The following is a 19724-nucleotide window of genomic DNA, read 5'->3' as shown; positions in this document are numbered from 1 at the left end:
TTCAGATTGAGTGCATTTTTATATCGCTTCTTTATAATGTTCTTCACTGAATAAAATGCTTAGAATTTAGAATTGTTGGAAGTGAGCAAAAGTATTCACAAAAATAATTATATTGTATTAGAAGAAAAAGCCTTTATTTGTCACAAGTACACTCAAGTACAGTGAAATTCCTCCTCTGCATTTAACCCATTTGAAGCAGTGAACACACACATGTACACACCAGTGAGCAATGTGCACACACACATACAGACATACATACCCAGAAGAGTGGGCAGCTATGCTATAGCACCCAGGGAGCAGTTGGGGGTTAGGTGCCTTGCTTAAGGGCACTTCAGCCATGACACAAAGGGAGGGGAAAGTGCTGTTCATGCACTCAAATCCCCTCACATTTTTCCTGCTGGTCCCAGGAATCGAACCAGCAACCCTTTGGGCTCAAGGCTGCAGCTCTAACCTTCAGGCCATAGCTGCCCCTATTATATATTATATCAAGATGCACTTTCACAAATTAATGATTTCAGAAAATGCATGTTATATCATGAAAGTGCTTCTCAGTTTAACCACAGTGTCATGCAAGGGATGGAGCTTATTGTTTATGGCTTCAGTTGGCAAGTTTACTGTGTCCTCCATTCTGTTACAGCCTCAAGAAAATCCAGTTTAACTCATGAAACAGAGCCAGACTATTTTAAAAAACATAATTCATATAAACTCCAGTGAAATCATCCTTGACTTCTCATTCATGTTTGCCTTAGATCAGGTTCAAATGATTCCATAATGGATGACTGTATATTGAATTGTCATGTGGGTAGCATTGCGGCCTCACAGTTCCATCTTGAGCTCTGGTTATTGTCTGTGTCCAAATTCATAAGGCCTCATAAACAAACAAACTGACCTGACCTGACTCCACTCAGATCACACACATCAGATATTAAGAACAAGTAAACGAGGTAAGTAAGTAAATAAATAAATAGTAATTTTTAAAAAGCTGTAAAATAGGGCGGCACGGTGGTGTAGTGGTTAGCGCTGTCGCCTCACAGCAAGAAGGTCCGGGTTCGAGCCCCGTGGCCGACGAGGGCCTTTCTGTGCGGAGTTTGCATGTTCTCCCCGTGTCTGCGTGGGTTTCCTCCGGGTGCTCCGGTTTCCTCCACAGTCCAAAGACATGCAAGTTAGGTTAACTGGTGGCTCTAAATTGACAGTAGGTGTGAATGTGAGTGTGAATGGTTATTTGTCTCTACGTGTCAGCTCTGTGATGACCTCGTGACTTGTCCAGGGTGTACCCCGCCTTTCGCCCGTAGTCAGCTGGGATAGGCTCCAGCTCGCCTGCAACTCTGTAGAACAGGATAAAGCGGCTAGAGATAATGAGAATGAGCTGTAAAATCACCTAATCAGCAGCAATGACACTATCAAACTCCTTCATAAAAGAAAAAAAAACACACTATTGTCAGAGGTTTCATTTGTGAAATGTGATTCTTTGTTCTTTTATTAGGATTTCAGGGTTTCATGCAATACCTTTAACATGACAATGTTAAATTAGGCACTGTTGCGAAAGCTAATAAGACTCTTAGTCTCCTTAAAAGAGTTTGCTAGGATGTGCAGGACTCCACCATTAGAAAGCTCCTTTACTGTGTGCTAGTTCAACCAAAGCTTGAATGGTAACAGTTTGTGGTCGCCCTATCCTACCAAGCACCGGAGAATGTTCAGAGAAGAGCAACGAAATTTATATTAAACTATCCCCAGAACATGACTGAGAGACTGATTAAACTTAACTTATTGCTTTTAGAATATCGTAGGGGAAATATCTGATTTATTACTTTTTTTCAAGTCCAGAAAGGGCCTCATTTCTACTGATGTCAAGAATTATTTAGATATGTTTGAGCCATGATATAGAACACGTAACTATGATCCCAACAATTACAACTTTATATATCTACATAAACAGGATTACTATAGGAATTTGTATTTTATCAGAACTGCTGAATTATGGAACTCATTACCATCTAGTATTAAAGCAATTAACTCACCTAGTTTATTTAAGCCCACTCTAATTAATACTTATGTATCGAAGCAAGAAACATACAGTCCTCCAGGTTAGAATCTAGAATTTAGTCACATATATATCTCATCTCATTATCTCTAGCCGCTTTATCCTGTTCTACAGGGTCGCAGGCGAGCTGGAGCCTATCCCAGCTGACTATGGGTGAAAGTACACCCTGGACAAGTCGCCAGGTCATTACAGGGCTGACACATAGACACAGACAACCATTCACACTCACATTCACACCTACGGTCAATTTAGAGTCACCAGTTAACCTAACCTGCATGTCTTTGGACTGTGGAGGAAACCGGAGCACCCGGAGGAAACCCACGCGGGCACGGGGAGAACATGCAAACTCCGCACAGAAAGGCCCTCGTCGGCCACTGGGCTCGAACCCGGACCTTCTTGCTGTGAGGCGACAGCGCTAACCACTACACCACCATGCCACCCTTCAGATATATATCATATCTATATATCATATATAATCCTTCTATTTTAAGTAAAATTCTGAGAATGTGTAACTCATTGCACGTCGGGGCCTGCTTACATTTTCTCAGCGTGATAATCTGGCTCCACAATTTTGTTTTTTTGGTATTCATTGTCATTATTGCTTTTATTTAGGTAATGTATTCCTAAAGTTTTTCTGTAGTTTTAGATTGTCTATCTTATCTTTTATTAAGTAGGGGTTAGGTCGGAATTGGGATGAGAGTCCTGTTCCTTTACCCTGTCACACCCTTCTCTTTACTTATTAATTTATTATGTGCAAGTGTTAAATTATTGCTATTTTAATTTGTTAGTATCGTGTTGTATGATTTTGTGACGAATTCATTAAACTCAAACTAAAAACTAAACTAAATTAAAAATTGAAAAAAATTACATTAAATATTTAATTAAAAATACCTTTTAAAATAATTAAATTAAATTAAAAACATGGAATCAACATGCAAAGTCATGTAAAGTCAGCTTCAGCAAGATGGCGGCGCTGTTGACACGTTCACCCCAAAAGAGGAAAATGGCGGATGTGTATGCGGTGTGAGCGAACTGCGCATGCGTCGTAGCATCATCACTGAGGGCGGAAGTGATCAAAAGTCAAAATCGTGTTCTACTATACTAGTGTGGCAAAGTAGTACGGAAACAGTGCAGGTTATTGTAGACTACTGTATAGTGCAGTAGTACACACATTTGCCCGTTGCTTTTTTTTTTTTAGACACATACTATACGGAGGCAAATGGAGGTAAGATGAATGACAAAGTATAAGATAATCTAAGATAAACATTTGCCTTCTCGCAACAATTTTCAAGCTGACTACAGAGTTAGTGCAAGTTGCAGCTGTTCATCTCCACTATTTATGCATGTATTCTAGAGTGACCAGATTTCCCGAGTCTAAAACCGGGACACTTTGCGCGTGACCGTGATACTTGTGCACGCACACGCGTTTTGATGTAAACATGCGCGGCTCAAACCATGGCTCAGACAGGTGCTTTATCATTCTGTAGAAGCTCACTTTTATCAACATTTCAGAGAATAATCAAGTATTTTCTTGTTATCTACATGTACTTCTATCACAATTCAGTTAAAGTAAGAAAATCAGACAACAGATGTGGTGATAGGGAATAGGCCAATAGCCTAAATTTCAACTGATTTATTTCACCTTTGTGAAAACACCAAGAAAATGCATTGCTTGCATATTAACATCAATATTTTATGCGATGAACTTTTTTTTAAACAATAGGCTATGCATTGTAACAGGAACGAGCGCATGAGCCTAATCGTTGTCACCTCTGAACCTTTGCCCAAAATGCCTCTGTTTAATCTGAACCAGTGTCGGCTATTAACTATTTTGAAAACGTGAACCCTGAGTTGACAACAGCATCAAACAAGTCAAGACAATCTGTGATACAGATTAAAGACAGATGAAAGACAACAGAAAACGTTTCAGAAACACAGCCACCCAACCCACCCTAAAGAAGATGCCATTTTGTAGAAGAAACCTTTATTCGTCACATGCACTTCAAGCACAGTGAAATTCATCCTCTGCATTTAACCCATCTGAAGCAGTGAACACACGCACCCACAGCAGTGGGCAGCCACACCAGAGCACTAGGGGAGCAGTCAAGGGTTAGGTACCTTGCTCAAGGCAACTCAGCCCAAGGCCATCCTCCGTCAACCTAACTGCATGTCTTTGGACTGTGGGGGAAACCCATGCAGACACGGGGAGAACATGCAAACTCCACACAGAAAGGCCCTCGCTGGCCACTGGGTTCGAACCCAGAACCTTCTTGCTGCCCCGGCAAATATATTTGCATCATGAGTGAATTTGCTCCAGTAGCGCTTTATTGCCCGAGAGCCTGCTGTGAAACTGCGAGCAAGTATCGTCGAAATTAGTAATGAGCAAGGCTTTGAGAGTAGGCGTGGTCATGCGATTCCTCTCATCAGTCCAGATGTTGCTCATGAGTGAAAATGTTCGCTCAACTGGAGCATTGGTGCCAGGTAGGCACATGGCAAACTGGCAAAGCTGGCTGACATTGCTGTAAGGAATCTCCCTACTCTTGAAGTGCGCGAACATCTCCGCCCAGCGCTCATCTGTTCGGCATTGTCGCGTAGTAGTTGACAGCCGCTAGCGCAAAAAAACGTTATAACGCGGCCTCTATATTGCAACATTGTACAAATAAATACATTGTAAAGCTGAATTGCTAGAAGCTTTATTGACATCTCGTTGGCTATATATGATCGCTGTAACCGGGACAGTTTGTTCGTGTTTGGTGTAAACCGGGACATTTCAGCATCCCGACAGACCTTTGTCGGGACTGGAGACATGCTACTCAAAATCGGGACTGTCCCGGCCAAATCGGGACTGTCCCGGCCAAACCGGGACATCTGGTCATGTTAATATATTCTGAAGTGTGTGTTATAGTTTGTGTATACAACATGAGAAAAAGAGATGCCGATTTAAAGGTGTTGCTCTGAAACTATGTGAAATCCCTGTGGGTTTTTCAGGTACACAGGAAGTTGCTGAACTCTGTGGAGCAGTGTGTAGATGAGGCCCTGGAGGGCATAGTGAGCAGCAATGGGGGGCTGATGCTCCTGAGGGGTCACAGGGTGGCACTGCGCTCAGACCTCCACAACCTGAAGGGCAAAGTTGCACTGATCTCCGGAGGTGGCTCAGGACATGAACCTGCACATGCAGGTAAATGTTGAGTTCTTAATGTCTTGTTCCCTCTGAAGTGAAACAATGATTTCTGAATGTAACCATTTACTCAGTGTTTAAAGTTGACTAAAATGGTTTCATTGTGACTTTTAATATTCTTGGTTATAGAGATGACACAAACATTACTTCCATATTTTTTTCTCTCTTCCCTTTATATTTTTGTTTAATTGGAAATTATTTTGGAACTTTTGTTTCTATCTCTTATTTGGTGATATATTTACTTATTAATTCATTTATGTTTTCGCTTTGTTTTAGGACTCATTTACAGACTCTTAATTGATGCTGTTTTATATATATTATTATTATTATTATTATGATGATGATGGTTATTACTAGGACGGCATGGTGGTGTAGTGGTTAGCACGGTCACCTCACAGCAAGAAGGTTCTGGGTTCGAACCCAGCGGCCAGCAAGGGCCTTTCTGGGTGGAGTTTGAATGTTTGAATGTGTGGGTTTCCTCCGGGTGCGCCAGTTTCCCCCACAGTCCAAAGACATGCGGTTAGGTTAATATGGGACGGCCTTGAGCGAGGCACCTAACTCCCGATTGCTCCCCGGGCGCTGTTAGCATGGCTGCCCATTGCTCTGGGTATGTGTGTGTGTGCTCATTGCTCACGTGTGTGTTCACTGCTTCAGAGGGGTTAAATGCAGAGAGGAAATTTCACAAGTGTGTGATGAATAAAGTTGTTCTTTCTTTCTTTCTTTCTTTCTTTCTTTCTTTCTTTCTTTCTACTACTTGTATGCTAATATAATATCTATATTTTTTAAATTACTTCTACCAGAAATACCAAGATCATAAAACACTTTTGTGAAACCACTTCTAAAACCAAGTATTTGACAAAGCATTATTTTGGACCTTGAAAAATGAAATAAAATGGTTTAAGGGTTTTACATAATTTTTATGCATTTCAAATATTAATAAAATAATCTGAATTTATTTTATATAATTTTTTTGTATGTGTGTTATTCTCTAATCAAAAGGTGTTGATTAATTTTCTATAACAGCAGTTCTGACACAGTTATAATGCAACTCACTGGTTTATGTAAGTGTGATCATTCCAAGACATTATCATTTCTATCATAATTATTCATTCACAGTACAGCAGATGTTTCACATTGTGTAATACTGCTAATATTAAAATGATTAAAAACCCTATAAATCCAGTCAATCAACACTTTTTAGGAGAAAACTCCAGTGTAAGTGCTTTGTAACAGTTAGAGGTCGAGCTGCATGTTTTGTGTTCATCATTTCATCACTTTTTTTTTAATTAATGTTTATAGCTGCTATAACTTAAGTTGTTTCATGGGCATTGAACAACATTAAGGGTAAACAAGTGTGTCATCCATAATTTTTGGTCCATCTCTAGCTCAAAACCAAATATTAATATTGGAAAATCTTCATGTTTATGATGTTGAAATATTAAGCGGAACTTTGGGTAGTCTGTTGATGCTAACACTGAAATATTCCTTTCAGGCTACATTGGAAAAGGGATGCTATCAGCTGCTGTAGCAGGAGCGGTGTTTTCCTCCCCTCCTCCTGGCAGTATTCTGGCAGCCATCATGACCCTCTGGCAGAGTGGTACTTCAGGTGTTCTGCTGCTGGTTAAGAACTACACGGGTGACCGTCTGAACTTTGGCCTAGCTGCGGAAAAAGCACGGGCACAAGGAGTCCTTGTGGACATGGTGGTCGTGGCTGACGATTGTGCTTTTGCTCAGCCGAGCAAAGCAGGCAGGAGGGGACTCTGTGGAACTGTGTTTATTCACAAGGTATGGAACTTTTAACTCCTTTTACATGTGTTAAGGAGAGGATGTGGTACACCAACAGTGCTGCTTTTATAACGCCAATTTAAAGTCCTTTGATAATCTGTGTTTAGTTTAGAGAGTGTTTGTAAGGGCTGCTGTCATATCTACAAATATAAAAATTTCATAAGTCATATGGTATGGTTCTTCCTTGTGTTAATTTTTCACTTTTTGTCTGTGTTACATCTGTAGCTGGCTGGAGCACTTGCTGAGGAAAATTATCCACTAGATGTAATTGTTGCTAAAGTGTCAAAGGCAGTAAACAACATTGGTGAGAGCAATTAGCAAGCACACTAGGTTAATTTTTACCAGAGAACTAAGCATAATCAAACATGTGCTCTTTCACTGTGTTAGGGACTCTGGGTGTCAGTCTGTCTCCATGCAGTGTGCCAGGATGCCTACCTACCTTTCAACTTCTGCCAGGAGATATGGAGCTAGGACTGGGTATAAAATGTGGAGGAAACTGCAAGAAGTCCATATCCATGACCTTATTATGTTGAATGATTAACACATTGCTTTAGTGAGTTAATAAATTATGGAACAGACCATTCCTGTGTCTCTGCAGGAATCCATGGAGAACCGGGCATTAACAGGTCCAAGGTCAGTCTACTATTTGTGGTATTTTTTCCTGAAGTTGTTGGGTAGTGTTCCATATATACTAGTCTCAACTTGATTAATCTCAGTTGAGTTTGATTTAAATTCAAATGCTTTAATTTAGAATGTTTTTGTTTTTTCATCTATATAAGGAAGGAAAGAAAAAAAGCGACTTTATTCATCACACACTTGTGAAATTTCCTCTCTGCATTTAAGCCATCTGAAGCAGTGAACGCACACATGTGCGCGCACACACGTGAGCAATGAGCATACCCAGAGCAGTGGGCAGCCATGCTAACAGCGCCCGGGGAGCAGTTGGGAGTTAGGTGCCTCACTCAAGGGCACCTCAGCCCAAGGCTGTCCCATATTAACCTAACTGCATGTCTTTGGACTGTGGGGGAAACCGGAGCACCCGGAGGAAATCCACGCAGACACGGGGAGAACATGCAAACTCCACACAGAAATGCACTCGCCGGCTGCTGGGTTCGAACCCGGAACCTTCTTGCTGTGAGGCGACCATGTTAACCACTACACCACTGTGCCGTCGAGTTATAACAGCATACAAGCATACATATTGTACATTACGAATATAATCAATGTCGTATATTTTGACTTTTTCTGTTGATAAAAGAGGAGGAAGTGGTAATAATACACTTTGCCCATTAACCATCCAAAGTAACACACATTACTCACTGAGCTCTTTATTAGGAACACATCTATACCTACTCATTAATGCCATTATCTAATTAGCCAATCTTGTGGAAATAATGCAAAGCGTAACATCCTTCAGATCCTGGCCAGCAGCTTTGGATAATGTTCACATTGACCATCAGAATAGAGAAAAATGTGATCTCGATGATTTTGACCATGGCATGATTGTTGGTCCCAGATGAGCTGGTTTGAGGATTTCTATAATGCTGATCTCCTGGGATTTTCATACACAACACTCGCTAGATGTGCAATAAAGAAAAAACATCTAGTGAGCAGTGGTTCTGCGGATGGAACCTCCTTGTTGATGAGAGAGGTCAACAGAAAATGACCAGACTGCTTGGAGTTGCCAGAAAGGCTACAGAAACTCAGATAACCACTCTGTAAAATTGTGGTGAACAGAAAAGTATCTTGAAATGCACAACACGTCGAACCTTGATGTGGATGGGTTACGCTAGCAGGAGATTACCTCCGGTTACACTTCTGTCAACCAAAAACAGAAAGCTGAGGCTGCAGTGGGCACAGGCTCACCAAAAGTGGGCAGTTGAAGACTTGAAAAATGAAGCCTGGTCTGATGAATCTCGATTACTGCTGAGGCACAAAGATAGTGGGGTCAGAATTTGGCACCAACAGCATGAATCCAACCTTCCTTGCATCAGCAGTCCAGGCTGGTGGGGGTGGTGTAATGATGTGGGGAATATTTTCTTTGCACACTTTGCACCCATTAATACTAACTATCACTTGAATGCCACAGGCGATTTGAGTATTGTTGCTGACCGTGTACATCCCTTCATGACCACAATTTACCATCTTCTAAAGGCTACTTCCAGCATGATAATACGCCATGTCACAAAGCAAAAATCATCTCAAACTGGTTTCATGAACATGACCTTGAGTTCCGTGATTTTCAGTGACCTTCCCAGTTGCCAGATCTGAATCCAGTAGAACACATTTGGGATGCAGTAGAACAGGAGATTCGTAGCATGAACGTGCACCTACAAAATTTGCAGGAATGTTTCCAAAATCTTGTGGAATCTTCATGCTATGAAGAATTGAGGCTGTTTTGAGAGCAAAAGGAGGCTCTACCCAGTATTAGTATAGTGTTCCTAATAAAGTGAGTTCTCTGTGTATATTAGACATATTACACTGCCTGGCCAAAAAAAAAAAAGTCACCATTTGGATTTAATTAAGCAAATATTTAAGAGCCTTTGTTTGGATGATTACTGTAGTGATTAATATGTTTGTTTCAGTTGGCAACAATTCTTTTCACCCCAATGGATGCAGTGAGTAGCTTCTCATTTCTTAAACAACCATGTTGGAAGACGTATGTTCCTGTGTTTCAGAAGGGTCAAATTATTGGTCTACATTAAGCAAAGGAAACTGCTAAGAAGATTGCTGAAATTACTATAATTTGGTTAAGATCTGTCCAATGTATTATTAAAACTCTGAAGGATAGTGATGAACTGTCAACTTCACGGAAGAAATGTGGTCAGAAAAAACTCTTGACTGACTGTGATTGGAGATTATTTAAACACTTGGTGAAGAATGCACTGAAGTAGACTTTAGAGTGGTTTTCCTCTTCTGTCAAGACAAGATCTCTGGGGAAAAATTAGTGCAACTCTGGATGGAAATAAATGTTGTGATGTTGCATAAGGTTGTTGAAACAATGCCGTGGCAAATGCCCACCATAATGAAAGCTAAAAGTAGTCCAACAAAATATTAGTGTGCACAAACACCACCACCACCTTAGGCCGGGCAGTGTGTATTCGAAAAATGAGAGACTTCTAAATCTAAAATGGAGCTTTTTGGTATTCTGTTGGCTTTACTATATGTGGATGGATTGCTTTATGTTCAGATGGCCACTGCTGATGAGGTTGTCAAGACTATGATTGATCATATGACTGACCCTTCCAGCCAATCACATCTGCCTCTGAAATTAGGTAGGCTGTAAGGCACAGTAGTTTTTGGTGTAATTGCACTTTCTTCTATCTGACGTATGAAGCTGTGTGGTCTCTCCCCCGTTACAGGTGACAGTGTGATCCTATGTGTGAATAATCTTGGTGCTCTGTCCGGTTTGGAGATGGCTGTTGTCACCAGAGCGGCCATCAGCTGTTTAAGTGAGAATACGTTTATGTTCACAAGTTTATAATGTCACTTTATCTAAAATGACTTAAAAGCAGACGGCCTTTCAATTTCATAGAACCGGTCAAATTTAGTTCCTTCTGAAATCTGGTCATTGTGATATGTTTATTTCTGTCTCGTCTCGTCTTCTTCCGCTTATCCGGGGCCGGGTCGCGGAGGCAGCAGTCTGAGCATGGAAGCCCAAACTTCCCTTTCCCCAGACACCTCGGCCAGCTCCTCGGGAAGAACACTGAGGCGTTCCCAGGCCAGCCGAGAGACATAGTCCCTCCAGCGTGTCCTGGGTCTTCCCCGGGGCCTCCTCCCAGGGGGACATGCCTGGAACACCTCCCCAGGGAGGCGTCCAGGAGCCATCCGAAAGAGATGCCCGAGCCACCTCAGCTGATTCCTCTCGATGTGGAGGAGCAGCGGCTCTACTCCGAGCTCCTCCCGAGTGACTGTGCTTCTCACCCTATCTCTAAGGGAGCGCCCAGCCACCCTGCGAAGGAAACTCATTTCAGCCGCTTGTATCCGCGATCTTGTTCTTTCGGTCATTACCCAAAGCTCATGACCATAGGTGAGAGTCGGAACGTAGATCGACCGGTAAATCGAGAGCTTCGCCTTTTGGCTCAGCTCCTTCTTCACCACGACGGACCGGTAAAGCGACCACATCACTGCGGAGGCTGCACCGATCCGCCTGTCGACCTCACGCTCTATCCTTCCCTCACTCGTGAACAAGATCCCGAGATACTTAAACTCCTCCACTTGAGGTAGGACTTCTCCACCAACCTGGAGAGGGCAAGCCACCCTTTTCCGGTCGAGAACCTTGGACTTGGAGGTGCTGATTCTCATCCCAGCCGCTTCACACTCGGCTGCAAACCGCCCCAGTGCATGCTGAAGGTCCTGGTTTGAAGAAGCCAACAGGACAACATCATCCGCAAAAAGCAGAGATGAAATCCTGTGGTTCCCAAACAGGATTCCTTCCGGCCCCTGGCTGCGCCTAGAAATTCTGTCCATAAAAATTATGAACAAAACCGGTAACAAAGGGCAGCCCTGCCGGAGTCCAACATGCACTGGGAACATGTCTGACCTACTGCCGGCAATGCGAACCAGACTCCTGCTCCGTTCGTACAGGGACCGGACAGCCCTTAGCAAAGAGCCCCGAACCCCATACTCCCGAAGCACCCCCCACAGAATACCATGAGGGACACGGTCGAATGCCTTCTCCAGATCCACAAAGGACATGTGGACTGGTTGGGCAAACTCCCATGAACCCTCGAGCACCCTATGAAGGGTATAGAGCTGGTCCAGTGTTCTGCGACCATGACGAAAACCGCATTGTTCCTCCTGGATCCAAGGTTCGACTATTGGCCGAATTCTCCTCTCCAGTACCCTGGAGTAAACCTTCCCTGGGAGGCTGAGAAGTGTGATTCCCCTATAATTGGAGCACACTCTCCGGTCCCCTTTCTTAAAAAGAGGGACCACCACCCCAGTCTGCCACTCCAGAGGCACTGTCCCTGACCGCCACGCGATATTGCAGAGGCGTGTCAACCGAGACAGCCCCACAACATCCAGAGACTTGAGATACTCGGGGCGGATCTCATCCTCGGTGCCTTGCCACCGAGGAGCTCGCAAACCACCTCAGTGACTTCGGCTTGGGTAATGGACAAGTCCACCTCTGAAGCATCAGCCTCTGCCTCCTCAATGGAAGACATGATGGTGGGATTAAGGAGATCCTCAAAGTATTCCTTCCACCGCCCGACAATGTCCCCAGTCGAGGTCAACAGCTCCCCACCCGCACTGTAAACAGTGTTGGCAGAGTACTGCTTCCCCCTCCTGAGGCGCCGGATGGTTTGCCAGAATTTCTTCGAGGTCGACCGATAGTCCTTCTCCATGGCCTCCCTGAACTCCTCCCAGTTCCGAGTTTTTGCCTCTGCAACTGCCCGAGCTGCGGCATGCCTGGCCTGCCGATACCAGTCAGCTGCCTCAGGAGTCCCGGAGGTCAACATGGCCTGATAGGACTCCTCCTTCAGCTTGATGGCATCCCTTACGTCCCTTACAAGCTCGCAGTAGAGGTAGAAAGCAGCCGCCAACACTTGTTAATCCTACAACCCTTGTTGTGGGTGATTTCACTGTGGAAAATATTGGAGGAGAGTCCATGGTTGTGTACAAATCAATTAAATGCATTATTGTGCATGTTGGAGCAAATGATGTTTTCAGGGAACAGCTCACTGTGAGGAAATCTTTCAAAGACCTTTTTTCTGCCCTAAACGGACTTGGAATGCCTTTTTTTATCAGTGGTCCATTACCAGGATCTGTGATCGGCAATTACGGGTTTTCCCGACTGCTCAGTCTCAACACCTGGCTTGCAAAGACATGTTTTTCCTCTGGCATTAATTTTATTGACAACTTTAACCTTTTCTGGAAACGCAAAGCCTTTTTCAGCCCAAATAGCACAGAACTCAGCTGGACTGGTGCCAAAGTCTTGGCAGACCATTATCAACACACTGTCCACCATTCCATGCCGACCTTGGGTACACTCTCTGATAAGCGCTCTGTAGCTGCACTGAAAGGAGCTAACAACACTGATACGAACTCTGTTTGGGTACAAACTGAACCTCCCAGGGACATCAACAAAGGCTCAAAAACAGTACGAAACAACAGTCATATGAAAGTGGTAAAAAAGTCTGCATTCTATCACCTAAAAAACATTTCTAAACTCAGGGGTCTCATGTCAAAACATGATCTAGAAAAACTTATTCATGCTTTCATCTCCAGTAGGGTTGATTACTGCAATAGCCTTTTCACAGGTCTTCCAAAAAAGACCATCAAAGAGCTTCAACTAATCCAAAATGCAGCAGCAAGGGTTCTTACAAGAACAAAAAGGGTAGTTCGTATCACTCCAATCCTAAGGTCTCTGCACTGGCTTCCAGTGAGCTATAGAATTGACTTTAAAGCACTACTTCTATTTAAAACATTAAATGGGATGGGACCCAGCTACCTACTGGATATGTTTCAATTATATGCACCAACTAGGTCTCTAAGATCACAAGAGAAAAACTTGCTAGTAATACCAGCTGTCAAAACAAAGTGTGGTGAAGCAGCCTTTAGTTGCTATGCTGCTAAGCTTTGGAACCAACTTCCAGATGATATCAAAAATGCTCCTACTGTTGTTAGTTTTAAATCCAGGCTCAAGACAAAGCTGTTTTCAGATGCTTTCACTTGATTAATTTTTACCTAAGTAATTCATTTCCTTTAACATAATTTCTTTTAATTTTGATTTTAATGATTTTACTTTCTTTATTTTAATTTCTTTTTAATCTTGGATTTTAATGATTTTACTTTTACTTTAATTCTTTGTTACTGTGATCCTCGTAGATTTTGTCTGCGGGATGATTTTTGGTGATCCTCGTAGATTTTGTCTGCAGGACGATTTTATTTGGTGATCCTCGTAGATTGTGTCTGCGGGACGATTTTTGGTGATCCTCGTGGAAGAGCCACTGGAAGAGCGCGCTTTATCCTCGTAGATTTTGTCTGCGGGACGATTTTTGGTGATCCTCGTGGAAGAGCCACAGGAAGAGCGCGCTTTGAGTTAAACCCATAATAATAATTAATCTCGAGGCTGATTAACTTTATTTCATTTTATTAATTTAATTTCTACTATTGTTTAATTCTTATTATTTTTCTTCCCCAATTATTTGATGTAATTTTATTTTCTATTGTTTACTGTTCTGCTTTTACTTCTGTAAAGCACATTGAACTGCCACTGTGTATGAAATGTGCTATATAAATAAACTTGCCTTGCCTTACTTCCGGCGTCCACCACCGGGTTCAGGGATTGCCGCCACGACAGGCACCGGAGACCTTGCAGCCACAGCTCCGAACAGCTGCATCTACAATGGAGGTAGAGAACATGGTCCACTCCGACTCGATGTCCCCCGCCTTCCTCAGAAGCTGGGAGAAGCTCTCGTGGAGGTGGGCGTTAAAGACCTCCCCGACAGAGTGCTCGGCCAGACGTTCCCAGCAGACCCTCACCATACGTTTGGGCCTGCCAGGTCTGTCCGGCTTCCTCCTCCGCCAGCGGATCCAACTCACCACCAGGTGGTGATCAGTTGACAGCTCAGCCCCTCTCTTCACCCGAGTGTCCAAGACATAGGGCCGGAGATCAGATGAAACGACAACAAAGTCGATCATCGGCCTCCGACCTAAGGTGTCCTGGTGCCACGTGCACTTATGGACACCCCTATGCTCGAACATGGTGTTCGTTATGGACAAACCGTGACTAGCACAGAAGTCCAATAACAAAACACCACTCGGGTTCAGATCGGGGAGGCCGTTCCTCCCAACCACGCCCCTCCAGGTGTCACTGTCGTCGCCCACATGAGCATTGAAGTCCCCCAGTAGAACAATGGAGTCCCCAGTCTGAGCACCTCTCAATACCTCTCCCAGGGACTCCAAGAAGGCCGGATACTCCATATTGCTATTTGGCCCGTAGGCACAAACAACAGCAAGAGCCCTCTCCCCAATCCGAAGGCGCAGAGAAGCGACCCTCTCGTTCACTGGGGTAAACTCCAGTTTATTTCTGTAATATCTTTAAAAAAAAAACCCAAGCCATTCTGTGGCTGGGAATTTATTTACAAGTAATTTGAGGGGATTCCCTAGCAAATAATGTGCATGAAATCGCTGACTTCACGCAGTCAAGCAGACAGAGGAAGTCCAGTGTGCACATGTGCATAGTTACCTTTAGGCATTGTCATCATCATCTTCTCTTGGGTTTTACAGCAGCTGGCATCCAGTGTTTACACCGAAGTGCTCGCTGACCACCGATATTTATTAGTTTGGTCCTGCTTTTCCTTTCCTTCGCAACATAACGTTTTTTTCTTCTCGCTTTCCGTTACTGTAGTCAGTCTTCCACGTTTCATTCGCGTCCTCCATTTTTCTCTCCTGTTTCAAATTTGTATCCCACAATGCCTTGTGCGAACAGGGAAAGCCCACCACGTGATGCATGATGTATCTTGTATTGCGTCACGGTGAAACAAGAAATATTAGCAGAGAATTTAGGGCCACCTGGCCCTAAATTCATTAATTGTTCTATTTTTTAAAAATCTAATAAAATTGGAAGTTTGTGATTCGAATTCGGTAGCTTTTGGTCGACTAAACAAAAACAATTGGGTGTCAGGGAAAATTCTTTTTGTGACCTAAATGTGAAAAATCTGAAAGGCAATCTGAAAGCTTTAAATTTGAAAAAAGAGGTTGGAAAGAAGAAATGAGTTTTTAAAGAAGATACAGTCCAAACAGTTGAGGGTCATGTTCAAGGGCCAAATAGTAGGTCTTTGGCAGTCCTAAGACTTGTATTTGTGGTGTATAATTAGGAACGGTGTGGAGGTTGCCGTGAACTCATGTATTATGTTCTTGACACAAACTTATCAGTAACTATCAAGTTACAAGAGCTGTTTCTGTGTAAGACGAGCTATATCTCCATTATTACATAGGCATTATTTTTATAATTTTATCTTGTATATTGTAAATAAAAGCTTGCATTAACATGCACTTATTGATGTACCGGTATCTGTAGTGGGACGAGGAGTGCAGGTTGTCAGGGTGATGTCTGGCTCGTTCATGACATCGTTGGAGATGGCAGGCATGTCTCTGTCTCTCATGAGAGTGGATGAGGAGATACTCCGACTGTTTGGTGAGTTCAGTTTATCTCAACTCATGGATGTTATCGCAGACATTTTCGTGTCATTTAGCATTTCCTGCATCTGAGAAGATTGTTGTCTATAAGCTTCTAAAATGAGACTGAATTCTTAAGGCAAGACATGGCGAGTAGAAATTTTACTACTAACAAATCGAAATACCCTACAAAAAGAATGTTTTGTTGTTCTTTTGCACGCTTGTGACCACAGCATTAGGGACTTTGAAGCACAACTAGAGCACAACTCGGGGCATTAGTAATATAGATTTCTATAAATCTTTTAGACCACACTTACCTGAGTGGAAGCACTCATCATAGCATTGTATGTATACTTAAAACATTTTTCTTTCCATTCAAAACCAAAAATGTACTTTCCAGATGACCGATGTTCATTCCTGTTCATCTATAGGATATTACAGAGGAATTTCTCATTTTAAAACGATTGAAAAAAGGTCTTTCGCTTGAACATTTTCACAGTGAAATCAAACATCAAGCTTAGATTTATTTTTCTTTTTTTATTAAGTAAGAAAAGAGCATTTCATGGGAAAAGATTGATTGTGATATTTTAAAATTCCCTATTCAGCTGTGGTGTCTTGCTTTAACACATTAATTAAAGCCATTAATGTTGAGTGCTGATTAGCAAAGCTATTGACTGATTGATTGCTGAAAGAACCACTCAAATATATTAGTCAAGAGGTAGGTGGTTACATTACATTAATGGCATTTAGTAGATCCTCTTATCCAGAGTGAAGTACAACATGCCCAAAGCAGCCCAGGGAGCAATTCCTGGTCCAGAAAATTGAACTGGCAACCTTTTGGTCCCAAAGCTGCTTCTCCAGGCAATGCCAGGCGTGCCGTAGTTTAAGGAAGAAAGCTGCATTTCCAGCTTATTTCCATGACTGGAAACAATGGCTTTGTTAGAACTGGATTAGTACTAAATTTCCACTTCAGGAATGATAAACTCCATAAGAAGCATAACACACTCTTTTAAACAAATTTTGACCATAAACTCCTATTTAGTAAATAGATCTATAGAGATAATCTACTGATTTTGTTTAATTTTATTTAAATGCTTATGGCCCCTAATTCCTGCAGATGCTAAAACCTCAGCGCTTGCCTGGCCCAACCTCAGCAGTGAGTGTTTAAGTGGGAGGAACCTATTTGTGGAACCAACAGTGAGACCGGCTGCTACTGAGACAAAACCTGAACAAGGTGAAAACTTTTATACAGCTAAATGTGGGCTGCCGTCAAACCTCATCATTTTTCCGTTCATGCATGGTCTTTTATTTGTCTCAGTCTCATTTTGTCTATCTCACAGCCAGGGTGTAATGACAAAACACTAAATGCGTGCTTAATATGAACTTTTATACTATTATATACAGAACTACTAATTATTTATTATTAACTTGCTCTATGTATCAATGCTGTGCATATTACATTTGGAGACTTAAAATGAATATGTTAATGAAATTTTCAATTTGCCATCAGGTCCATTTTGTTCTCTGGCATTTCTAGCTTTGGAATCCGTTTGCAAAGCCCTCTTACAACGGAAAGAGGAACTCAATGCCCTGGATCGTGCAGCAGGGGATGGAGATTGTGGGAGCACACATGCTCTTGCTGCTACTGGTAGGCAGATGAGTGTATAAATTAATACACAAAACATGCAGAGTTGGCTATTTTACATTAATGTTTTAAAAATGCTGTACTGATGCATTACCTATTACAGCCATCAAAGAGTGGATGCAGACCACCACCATGCCAGGAAGTCCATGTCTACTCCTGACAGCCCTTGCTGGGTTGGTGGAGGAGAGAATGGGTGGCTCTTCAGGAGCAGTATGGAAATAAATATCTAATATAACTTTTACAAACGCAAGTGTGCTGTGTACATTACCTAATGTAGAGGTCTGCTGTTTTTATCCTCCATCAGCTATATAGTCTGTTCCTAACAGCAGCTGCACCCCACCTGAGGGAAAGTTGTGATGGAAAAGACTGGGCTAAAGCTATACAGGCTGGGACTGAAGCTATGATAAGGTAGCGATTAAGATCATTTCACTGTCTTCAAATATCAGTTGCACTAATTTAAATTTCCTTCTCTAGTCATCATCATCATCATCTTCTTCTACCAGCTGTTCCCATTAGGGGTCACCACAGCAGATAGTGTCCCTCCATCTCCTCCTGTCCTTTTTCTGTAGCACCAATCGTCCTCCTTCACCACATCCGTAAATCTCATCTTTGGTCTTCCTCTTTTCCTTCTATTTCCTCTTTTCTTTCTAAGGACCACTTTTTGAGAAGTTCCTTCTCTAGTAATCTTTTCTAATTCACTATACAAAATAATTTGATTAGCATAATTTAAATATTGAGGAGTAAGGGGCTAAATCTTAGACGGCAAGTGAGCGAATTATTTAATTTCATGAAATTTGATGGAGTTTCCACATTAATTATTAGAACCTATTTGATAGGTATGGAGGTGCTGCGCCTGGTGACAGAACAATGGTAAGACTACGATCATATTTATTTTTGCCCATATTTGATCTCTAACTGGGTAAATCACAGATTCAAATAACATATGAATGCTATTTGAAATGCATGAGCCCTTTCTTTCCTTTTCAGCTGGATGCGTTGTGCCCTGCAGTGGATGAGTTGATGAAATTATCCACAGCTCCTCCAGGTGGCCATATTGCTGTACTACAGACCGCAGTTGAGGTTCGGTACATGAGCATGTAAACAATTCTTCCTCTGCTTCCTTTAGTCCTGAGCTTGACAGTGACTTTTGTTTTCTCCTAAACAGAAAGCAGAGTTGGGTGCACAGTCTACCTGTAACCTCGCTGCCAAAGCAGGTCGAGCGAGCTACATTGCGTCTAAACAGCTGACTCAGCCAGACCCTGGTGCTGTGGCTGTAGCTACCGTTCTCCGGGCAGTGTTCGATACTCTGAAAGGGAAGGACTAGTGATCTATACTGGTGTCATGGCATAAAACATGGATCAGAAAGGACACTCTGCATTGTTGAGGGAAAACTAACTAATATGCACAAGTACACTAAATCAGCTACAACAGAGAACATTCCCCAATAATCTTACTTAATTTATTTAATGACTGATTGATTGTACTGAAAGAATAGTATTTGAGTGGTATTATTTTGTTGGCATTCCATGCACAATAGATAATGTACCTATTCTTTTATGATGGATTAAGTAGCCTATTAATGACAAACAGGATGATGCAGTTGTAGCACAGAATGGTTTCTTACTGTTTTACTTTTTTCTTATTATTATGCAGTGTAACAATGAAATGAGTTCATATCCTTTTTGTAAACATCATTGCATTATAATTTAACCATCATTGCATAAGTCATTCTCAATCAGTCTGCCAGTCAAGGAATTTCTTGTCAAATTAATAAGAAAAAATGTGAATCAAAAACCTCCACATTCTTTACTGGAGCTGAATGCACTTTAACTGTTGGACTTTGTTCCTTTCCAGGAAAAAAAAAACTACATAGAAGGATTACTGTGATATTCAAAAGTGATTTTTTTTGTATCATTTAACATTTGCTCATGTTGAAAATGTTATATAAA

General features: G+C 42.1%; 1 protein-coding gene across 2 annotated transcripts; it reads left to right on the top strand.

The window, feature by feature from the left end:
* Positions 1–3119: 3119 nt before the first annotated feature.
* On the top strand, positions 3120–19702 carry tkfc (triokinase/FMN cyclase). Of its 2 annotated transcripts, none has more exons than XM_060908473.1 (16): positions 3120–3266; positions 5030–5219; positions 6712–7004; positions 7230–7308; positions 7392–7481; positions 7603–7637; positions 10195–10279; positions 10367–10456; positions 16033–16149; positions 17248–17364; positions 17668–17778; positions 17879–17985; positions 18080–18183; positions 18612–18645; positions 18763–18855; positions 18941–19702. In XM_060908473.1, exons 1-16 carry the CDS (start codon positions 3261–3263, stop codon positions 19097–19099), a joined length of 1710 nt encoding a protein of 569 aa, XP_060764456.1. In that variant the 5' UTR covers positions 3120–3260; the 3' UTR covers positions 19100–19702. The 2 variants fall into 2 exon arrangements, with proteins under 2 accessions (XP_060764456.1, XP_060763678.1); XM_060907695.1 differs by having other exon boundaries at positions 17641–17778.
* The last annotated feature ends 22 nt before the right edge of the window (positions 19703–19724 follow it).

The sequence above is a fragment of the Neoarius graeffei genome, chromosome 1 (genome assembly GCF_027579695.1).
Source record: "Neoarius graeffei isolate fNeoGra1 chromosome 1, fNeoGra1.pri, whole genome shotgun sequence".
NCBI classification, from domain to species: Eukaryota; Metazoa; Chordata; class Actinopteri; order Siluriformes; family Ariidae; genus Neoarius; species Neoarius graeffei.
The sequence above is the reverse complement of the archived record's forward strand: the minus strand, read 5'-3'. Positions and strand labels throughout refer to the sequence as shown.